Source organism: Citrus clementina, unplaced genomic scaffold (assembly GCF_000493195.1).
Source record: "Citrus clementina cultivar Clemenules unplaced genomic scaffold, Citrus_clementina_v1.0 scaffold_8, whole genome shotgun sequence".
Classification (NCBI taxonomy): Eukaryota; Viridiplantae; Streptophyta; class Magnoliopsida; order Sapindales; family Rutaceae; genus Citrus; species Citrus x clementina.
In genome coordinates, this window is record NW_006262022.1 from 22,593,557 (window position 1) to 22,603,355 (window position 9,799).

The following is a 9,799-nucleotide window of genomic DNA, read 5'->3' on the forward strand; positions in this document are numbered from 1 at the left end:
GCATTGAGTCTAAAGAAATAGGACCATTTTACTAACATTACTTTTTAGTAATTATAGATAATTTAAATTTATTAAAAACTCGAGAAAATAAGTTCAAAATTCTTTAATTTTAAAAAATAATTAAATAAAAACACATTTTCATAATTATTATGAATAATATAAAATTATAAAACACTGGTCCACGATAAGACAAATATCAGTCGTCGGATGAGCAACTCAATGAAGTGGCACTCATCGAAGCAACCACAAGAGATACCCCAATAAACCCACAGAACCCAGTTCCAAATCTCGACAAAACCGGAAAAGCAAAGAGGAAATGGCACATCCCGTAATAAAATGGACAATTCAAGGGCAGTTAAACCCTTCCACAATATTTAAATGACAACGACGCAGACAGAAGAAGAGAAAGCTAAAGCCAGCAGCAGCCAATAAAGCCATTCATCCCATCCAAACAAAGCCCCTGCCTCTGCCCTTGTATTCTCTCTCTCTCTCCTGAATCGTGCGTTTCGTTTTATCTCGCTCATCATCTTCTCAGATTCGCGTCCTCTTATCGATCCCCCAACTGTATGTCTATCTAACCCTAATATTCCGATTATGCCCCTCGATCTTTTATCTATTTTCAATATAGATCCCTAATTTCTCGTGTTTGTTCTTGTGTTGCATGCGAGTGATTTTGATTGGTTAGCTTCGCAATTGTGAGTTTCGTGCGATTTGTTTGATGAGTTAGTTGTTTTGATCTGCGATTTAGTAATTTTTTTAGTCTTTTTGTCACTGGTGTCCTTGATATGATGAAAGTGAAGTGGTAATGCTAGGGTTTGATTTATGATTGTTGGTACACATGTCAGCTGTGATTGCAGCTGCGTATTGATTTGATTGAGACTTATCTAGGGTTTTATCATTGTCTGGGTGTTTAGTTGAGGCTAAAATGGTTGTCCAGTTCCAATTAACAGTAATGTGAACGTGTAATGGGCTATTGTTACCTTTATTTTTCGTAGAAGTGATATTATATTTCGTTCAGTTTTCATGTTTTAATCAGATTATTCAAATTTGTTTGCTTTCTTTTACTTTCTGCATTCTCCTAGCGAGTTCTCATTTTCTATGCAAGTGGAATTGTGTGTGGTTTACTTGGATGGAGGTGTTTTTTTTTTTTTCCTTGAATTTGCTTGAGGTGGTGTTTTAATTTGCAAATTCTAGTATCTTTGTTTCTGTTTGTGCCCTTGAAAGTAACCAGGCTTTTAAATCTTGGTAGGGCAACCATGAGTGATGAAGGAGAAAAGACTTGTCCTCTCTGTGCTGAAGAGATGGATTTGACAGATCAACAATTGAAGCCTTGCAAATGTGGCTATGAGGTTTGCCTCAGTTATCTTTATTACCTTTTAGATAACGATAAGGTTTCTGCTTAATTGAAATTTGAATATGTTGGCTGGAGATGTTGTGTAGTCATCTAATAATTATGATATGATAATGGATGTGTCGTATTATGAAAAAAGTGTGCTCTGGCATTTGATGAAAAAGTAGTTCTTAACTTGGATGTCCTATTTGACTTGTTTCCAATTTTTTTTTTTTCCATATTTTGCCTTGCTGCAGTCAGGGCAATAGTCCTATTTGTCTGTTATTTTTCTGGCTAAGCGGCTAAGCTCTATGATTTATTCCCTGAACACGTTACAGCCTAATTGCTGATCACCTTTTTCTTTTTGGTCTGTCTATAGCATCATTGCTATACAAAAGGTTTCTTTGCTTCTTTTCATTTAGATTTTACGTAGTCAACTGTAATATATTTTATTTGTGTCTTTACTGAGAATGTGCTTGGTATTACCAGTCTGCTTAACAAATGTTTGGTGCCAGTTGTATGGTCAAACACAAACCGACCATTCTCTTAGGTTAAATCATTTTTTATTTGACCTTTGATCTCTAAAATCTTTCATTCGCAAAATCCTGGGTCTGTTGCCTGGTGTCATCTTTATTTATCCTGCACTTTTATTAAGCCTTAATAAGAAAACTATAATTATTTGCAATGTTATATGGCATATTATTAATAATTTGTCTTGTTTTTCTTTATATTCTAATGTATCCAGACCAATACCTATAGGGGAAAAATATATGTACTATGAATGCTAGATGTCTTATTTTTGATCCTGTGTTACTGTTGATTCCTTACAGAAATTTTCTCCAAATTATATTTTTCATTTCAATTTCATAAATACCTTTTCAACTTCGTTGTAGATTTGTGTTTGGTGTTGGCATCACATAATGGACATGGCTGAAAAGGAAGAGACGGAGGGTCGGTGTCCAGCATGTCGTTCTCCTTATGACAAGGAAAAGATTGTAGGGATGGCCGCAAAGTGTGAGAGGTAGTTTTTTCTTCAGATTGTTTGTCAGCATGTGAGATCACAACAAATGATCTTTCCAACTGTATGCAAAGTTAATTGTCGCATTTATTATACTTTTTGTTTCTAAACTTCTCAGATTGGTGGCTGAAATCAGTATGGAGAGAAAAATGAAATCACAGAAGTCGAAGACTAAATCATCCGAAGGAAAGAAGCAACAGCTTAGTAGTGTTCGAGTGATTCAACGGAATCTTGTCTACATTGTTGGGCTGCCTCTAAATTTGGGAGATGAAGATGTACTCTCTCTCTCTCTCTCTCTCCATCTCTCTGTCTCTCTCTCTCCGTATGTTTTTTCCCACTTCTACCGTACATGTTCTGAATACGGTGATGACAATGTTTTGCAGCTTCTTCAGCGGAGAGAATATTTTGGCCAGTATGGAAAGGTTTTGAAAGTGTCTATGTCTCGTACGGCGGCTGGTGTTATTCAGCAATTTCCAAACAATACTTGTAGTGTGTAAGCTCAAATGTTTTCATAATGTCTCGGTCTTCTTTGCGATGAAATAGGAGAGCTTTATGTAACCAGTGTCCTTTTATAATTGGTTTTGTATTTGCTAACCTACCTCTCCTGTGGTTGTTTCTTTTAACATCAATTTAGTATTGCTTTTAGACATCTATGTACATTTTTTTTACATCACTTGCCTTTTATTATCATACAGCATCTCATTAAGTGCAGCTGCTAATCTATATCCTATTTATGAGCAGATATATTACTTACTCAAAAGAGGAGGAAGCGGTTCGATGTATTCAATCTGTACATGGGTTTGTTTTGGAGGGTAAATCTTTAAAGTACGTTCTACATTGCACTTGTCAAATCTACCCTTTTTTTATGATGTCCGTGTACCATTTTTTATTTTTCTCGTTTCTTTTCTTCCGTTCACCCCCCACCCCAAACAAAAAGAAGTTTGACAATTACCAGGTTATATATTTCAGGGCATGCTTTGGGACCACAAAGTATTGTCATGCTTGGCTGAGAAATGTGGTATGTACCCTACATACCTATTTGGTTTGTCTCTAATATTTTAGGAATTTTCATTTGTTGTAACTTACGAGGATACATTTCTCTTGGCTCCAGCCTTGCACCAATCCTGATTGTCTGTATTTGCATGAGGTTGGTTGTCAAGAAGATAGTTTTACTAAAGATGAGATTATATCTGCATACACAAGGTAATCTACATTCGTGTGCCTGCAGCTCCTGTCCTTGGTAAATTACCCATGAAGTTGCTTTGTTTTCTACTTGAATCATTTGTGAAATGAATGTCTCACATACTCTCCGGCTTTTTGGACTTAGTCAATTTTTATGTTTGATTGGGGGAATCTATTTTATGAAAGCCAACAGTCGCATTCTCGCTGTTCTACCTGAGTGAGTTCTCGCGAATCAAGGAAGGATTTAGAAGCGGCTTAGGTAGACGATTGGATTCCCTTTTTTCATATGGGGTAGTTCAGCTCATAAGAGTAGGGCGTCTCTGTTGATAGAAAAATGGACTTGTTATTTTGGTTTTTTCACCTGATACATCTGTTGGACATGTTGGTGCCACAATACGTATCAAGTAGCAGGACAGATTTTTAATAGCCACACAAAACCAATTCTGCTTTCTACAGCTTTAGTTACTTATTCTCTATCTCACTTTGTCGAAACACATATTAGTATTTCTTGAAAGCTGATGTGTTTTGATGGGTGTGAGTACTTCAGTTGAGCATATTGTTACTGATTTTGGTAAATTTGATTTTAAATTTTGCAATAGACTTGGTAATAATTTGAAATGGTGCAGAAGAATGACAATTCAGTCCTCCTTTGATGCTTGTTTACTATCACAACCGCCTTCCCCCCTTTCGGGAGTGGAACAATCTGTTGGACAATTAATTGAAGTATTTTGGTTTCACAGGAGCAGAGTTCAACAAATTACTGGCACAACAAACAATCTGCAACGACGCTCTGGGAATGTATTACCACCACCATTTGATGATTATTGCCACATTAATTCTGTTTCTACAGCAAAACCTTCAGTAAAAAATGCTGCAAATGTAAGCTTAAGATACATCTTATGTAATATCTCTCCCATTTTGTCCGACCACATCTTATGAGATATTTTGATTGCACCTTTGGTACTTAAGTGTGTGAAACCATGACAGTTAACCCCTGTACCAGATTATTTTTAACTACACACTCTTTTGGCCCTATGATATAAAATTCGTTGATGAGTTAACTTTTCCTTGTTTGTGATCTCGTTCTTTTTCCTCTTACTCCCATATCCTAGAATTTTGAGTTCAGACAAGGTTGATTATTCAACAACCTTTAACATCTGGCAAAGTCTTGTGACTGACTTTTGTTTTAATTTTGTTACATTTGATGTGGCAGAATACAGCAAGCATTAGTAAAGATCCTATCCCAAATGGAAGTTCTGCTAGATCAGTAGCCCTTCCTGCTGCGGCTTCATGGTAGATCACTTATTTGTCCCTACTGCCAGTTTGGTATGTGTTAGTAGCTAGTCCTGAATATGTTGTTACATGTGGCAGGGGAATGCGTGCTTCAAATCAGCAGTCAGTGGCTACTTCAGCATGTTCTAATGGACCTTCCAAGCAAAGACCTGACACTGTTGGCGGTGCTCTGGCATTTTCATCTGCAGTGGCAAATACACCATCAGTATCTACATTACATGTTGATGTTGTGAAAAGGCCAACGGTACATGAAGATAGTCAAATCACTGATTCTAAAAGCAAATCAGACATATCAAAACCTTCAAGACAGCATTTTGGATCAGAGCCTCCTACACCTAATGGAGAGCCAGCCTCTGTAAGTCTGAGCAACCAGGCATCTTGTCCACCATTATCCAAGTACACTGATAAAAGCCTTAATATGCCACCAAATGTCATACACTCTTCAGATACTACTGACCATTCTTGTCTTTCGGGTCCTGAAAAGGAAGAGAATGTCACAGCAGATGTTAAGATGCAGGGCTTGTGTTCTGATGTCTCAGCAATGAGCATAGACAGAAATGCGACAAATGAACATTCAGGTGTAACTAGAGCTAGTAGTGCCCTTCCTGATCATGGCATGATGAAATTGCCCAGGAACCAAGGCTTACAACCATACAATGCTGATCTATCTGGAGAACCGTTAATGTCACCAGAAACTGGAAAATCCATTACATCTAAAAATGATGCGTTTGTTTCAAGAGAACCATTTGATTGGAGAACAGATCCAACTCAAGCAGGGACAGATGCAAGCCCACAAGAAGAGGAGGATGTATTATCTTTTGATAATCAAAGACTTAGGGATCCAGAAGTTGTATGTCGTTCAAATTATTTGCCAAAGTCAGCCAATTCACTCCATGTTACAAATCACTCTAGGTCTCATTCGTTTCAACACAGTGATGCTCTCACTGCCTCGAATTTAAATTCTGATCGTCAATTTGTAGATAATAGTGTTAATGATGGTTCACATCCACATTTGTCTAGCAGTTCTTTAAAATCAAATGGATACCCTGAGAAGTTGGCTAGGAATACCTCTGGTCCTGGTAGGGCTGTAGAAAATGCATTTTTGCTTTCAAATGAGGGTCAACGGATGCCCAGGGAATTACAGGGTGATGCCAACATCGATGCTGCTGTAGATACAGGAGAGAATAGCATTATCTCAAATATTTTGTCTATGGACTTTGATACATGGGATGATCCTTTAGCTTTGCCTCAGAATTTGGCCAAGTTGTTGAGTGAACCCAAGAAAGAGCCAAGTTCGCTTAAAATGTCAAGTTCCTGGAAAGGACATAATCATAATCAGTCCAGGTTCTCTTTTGCTAGACAAGAGGAGTCTAGGAGCCATACTTTTGACAATGAGCGATCTTTCAGTGGTTTCATTCAGCAGCCAAAGAGCCACTCTTTCAACCAAGATTTTGCTGGAAATAGAGATCCATTGTTGGATAAGCTTGGATTACGTAATGGATTCCATCCCAGTAGTTTTGAAGAATCAGACAATTTTTCTAGCAATCATGCAGTTTTCTCTCCCAATAAGCTTTCTGGTGAGTATCATTATAGCATAAACTGAAAATTATGTGCTCTGTTATCTATATCTTTTCATACCTGTACTTTTTAGCTTGGAGGCACTTTATGATGTGCTTTTATTTCAAGTGTTGCATTTAGGAGGGAATGTTTTTTCTATTCTTTTCCTTTTTCGTGGTGAGGGCTTTTTCGTTTGTTTTTATTTTAGGAGATTATTTTTCTTAGTTTTGACTATAAGGGCATGTATATTAGTGGTTGATATGCTTTTTTGGTTGGCTATTTGTGGCTTCCAGTTAGTATCAATATGGTATATGCTGAAAAATATGTGTTTTATTACCCAATACCTTTTCATGCTAGAACTTGCTAGTTTTCCATTTTAATAATGTGGTGTTTTTATTTCTCAAGTGTTGCCTTTCTCGTTTATTTTCAAGTTTCGGAGATTCTACTTCTTGGTTGAGACAAAGGGGAGGGGTTGCAGGGGAATGTATGCATACTGGTTTGAGATGTGTTTTATTGGCTATTTGTGTGTTTTTGTTGCGTGCTTGCGATTTTAATTGAGCATTTACCCGTTTATCATTAATATTTATTGTTTTTCAATGGAAAAAAATGGTTTGTAATGGCTAGCATGTTGTGATGCAATTACATTAAGAAGTTCGCTGGTGACATGGTTCTAATGTTATTGGATTTGTGCTGCTTATGGTCAATTGCATTAGAATGTATTTTGAAAAGTATTCGGATGGTTTCGGTTGCTTGTCTTTTGTTCTTAATCACATTAGTAGATCGTTTGGTAACAGTAATCATCAACTTAATCTTTGAAAGATATGTGCCGGTTCCCTTATAATATCCCTTTTCTGAAATCTTGATACTAGGGGAATTTAATGGTCCAAATGAGCATTGAATTTAATTCTTGTATTCTTTGTAAATGTAATCAAATACCAGTTTTGACAGATTGAGAGTAGATAGTTTTGTGTAATGTTCTTCTACCTATGTATCTTCCGCTTGCTTAGTCAATCTCCATGTCTGGGGGGAGGACTGTTAAAGAACTGAGTGGATTATTTCCTGTTGGGTTGACTTCAATTACATTGATGAGGCTGGTACTTCTGCTGTACTGTTTTAATTTCTTTAATAATGAGTTTAAAAGCTCCATAGAATCATTATGCTGTTGCAGTACCACTCATCTAACTCCCATTTTATGGCTTAAGCTGAGAATGTAGTGACCGTTTTCTTTCTGTGCTGGATGGATACCTTTTTGTCTATGTGATTATTTGTGTAATATGCCATAGTTGGCTGTCAACCTGTTATATGAACTTTTTCTAGAGGTGGAAGTAACCTTAAGTCAGCGGTTTTGTACTCAGCAAAGTTACTTTGTTTTAACTGCCTTTGAGCATTTTCATTGGTCTCTTCTTTTCTCGTGTACTGTATTTTGCTTGAAGTTGTGATCATTGCAATTGACACAGTTTATTTGTTCTAATTCAAATTTAGTGGCTGCAAGATCCCAAATTTCTGCCCCACCTGGATTTTCTGTTCCCAGTAGAGCACCACCCCCGGGCTTTACTTCGCATGAGAGAGTGGACCAGTCTTTTGACACTTTGTCTGGTTAGTTGTAATATTGCTTTTGGATCTTGTGATGGTATCTTCTTTCAGGTTTTCTGTCTGTTGAATGGATCATAATCTCATGCATTTGCTATGCAGGAAATCATTTGCTTGACTCGTCCTCCCTGTTGAGAAATACTTATCAGATGCAATCAGTTGGAAATGTTGGAAGCACTGGGGATATTGAATTTATGGATCCTGCAATTTTGGCTGTTGGCAAAGGGAGACTTCAAAGTGGCCTTAACAACCCTGGCTTAGACATGCGCAATAATTTCCCTTCACAGTTAAATGCCTTTGAAAATGAGGCAAGGCTGCAATTAATGATGGAGAGATCTCTATCCCCGCACCAGAACCTAAGATATGCCAACATTGGCGATAGGCTTTCTCCTCTTAATGATTCTTATGGCATTTCTTCTAGACTGATGGACCAACCACAAGCAAATAATCTATCTCCTTTTGCCCAGTTATCCATTCAACAGTCTAGAAATCCGCTGATTTCAAATGGTGGCCACTGGGATGGGTGGAATGAGGTGCAGGGTGGAAACAGTTTAGGCATGGCAGAGCTCCTTAGAAATGAAAGACTGGGGGGGTTGAACAAATTTTATAATGGCTACGAAGACTCGAAGTTTCGGATGCCCAGTTCAGGTGATATATATAATAGAACATTTGGGATGTGATGTGTTGGAAACAAATTCACCGCTTGATTGGTGGGTGGTTACAGAAGAAACATAATGATCTCGTGAAATATGATCGCATTATACTTGAGGGTGAGACTGACTCGTAACTGGTCTTGTTGGCCCGGCTGAAGATTGGATCAAACTCTTGAGAGAAGAGGCCTTAAAATTGGGTCTGGAAACCTACAGGTGAGGGATAAATTAATTTTTTCAATCCTGTCAGAAATATTTCCATCTGCCTATTGGTAATATCATTCGTCAGTTTCTTTGGAAAGGATAGGCGTTGAGAACTCTGTTCATAATATTTTGAAAGCAACTCCAGGCCCTAATGTTGAGGTTCTTGTTTTCAATTTGGAAGCCATGTTCTCTCCTTCAGGTTATGCTGTTACTGGTTAGATATTGTGGTGGTTGGCAGTTGTCTTGTACTGAGTTCATTCTTAAGCGTGCCACAACTTCATTATCAGTGTTGACTAAAACAGCTGCACAAGCCCAGGCTATCATATAAACCGTCAAAGTATTATACATGTGCAGGGAACCTTTGCGTCTTCACATTATGTAGCTTGTCGTCCTTAATTTGTTTTTGAATACATGCATAGACACTGATCAAATTTGTGTCATGTATGTTGTGTTTGCAGGTAAACTAAACTGCGATCTACATAATAGTGTGTATTGGGGAATGCTAAATATGATCTAACTAACAGGTTGATCGTCCCTTTTTGGTGTGTTTTCCTCCAAATTACAGTTAACAATAAATGTTTGGTTGTCTATCTCCCAACTTAAAGAGATCAAATCTGATCCTCCATCTTTTATCTCCCTTGTTACTTGCGTTGTTTGTGAGTGTTAACAGTATACCATCTTCACAAATTTATGAAAAAAAAAAAATGTTTAGATAAATTGAATCAGCTGGGTCATATGAACTGTTTGATGACGGATTTTAATATAAGTTTGTAAAAGTTTGGACAACCCCTAATGCATAGCCCCAGTGAGTAAGTTATGTTATCTGTTATCTATCGTGCCCAATGGTTTGTTTATTGGTATCGAATATATTCATTAGTTTGCCCCTCCTATGGAAAGAGGCACTGCTTAGTTCATAGATGCGTGCACGCGGTATCCAGATGTACATCCGTCTTCTTCCTCTGGGTTATGTTTGGA

The 9,799-nt window shown here is 37.5% G+C and overlaps 1 protein-coding gene across 3 annotated transcripts; it reads left to right on the plus strand.

Moving 5' to 3' along the window:
• Positions 1 to 382: 382 nt before the first annotated feature.
• LOC18034564 lies at positions 383 to 9,468 on the plus strand. 3 transcript variants are annotated; one of them, XR_002904373.1, is made up of 14 exons: positions 383 to 564; positions 1,250 to 1,349; positions 2,224 to 2,351; positions 2,467 to 2,623; positions 2,732 to 2,841; positions 3,090 to 3,173; positions 3,318 to 3,366; positions 3,460 to 3,551; positions 4,271 to 4,409; positions 4,744 to 4,823; positions 4,902 to 6,400; positions 7,863 to 7,976; positions 8,073 to 8,836; positions 9,006 to 9,468. XR_002904373.1 is itself a non-coding variant. In XM_024179679.1 (13 exons), the coding sequence occupies exons 2-13, from the start codon at positions 1,257 to 1,259 to the stop codon at positions 8,648 to 8,650; spliced, it is 3,123 nt and encodes a 1,040-aa protein (XP_024035447.1). In that variant the 5' UTR covers positions 383 to 564; positions 1,250 to 1,256; the 3' UTR covers positions 8,651 to 9,468. The 3 variants fall into 3 exon arrangements, 1 of the variants encoding a protein (XP_024035447.1); XR_002904374.1 differs by having other exon boundaries at positions 9,283 to 9,468; XM_024179679.1 differs by having other exon boundaries at positions 8,073 to 9,468.
• The last annotated feature ends 331 nt before the right edge of the window (positions 9,469 to 9,799 follow it).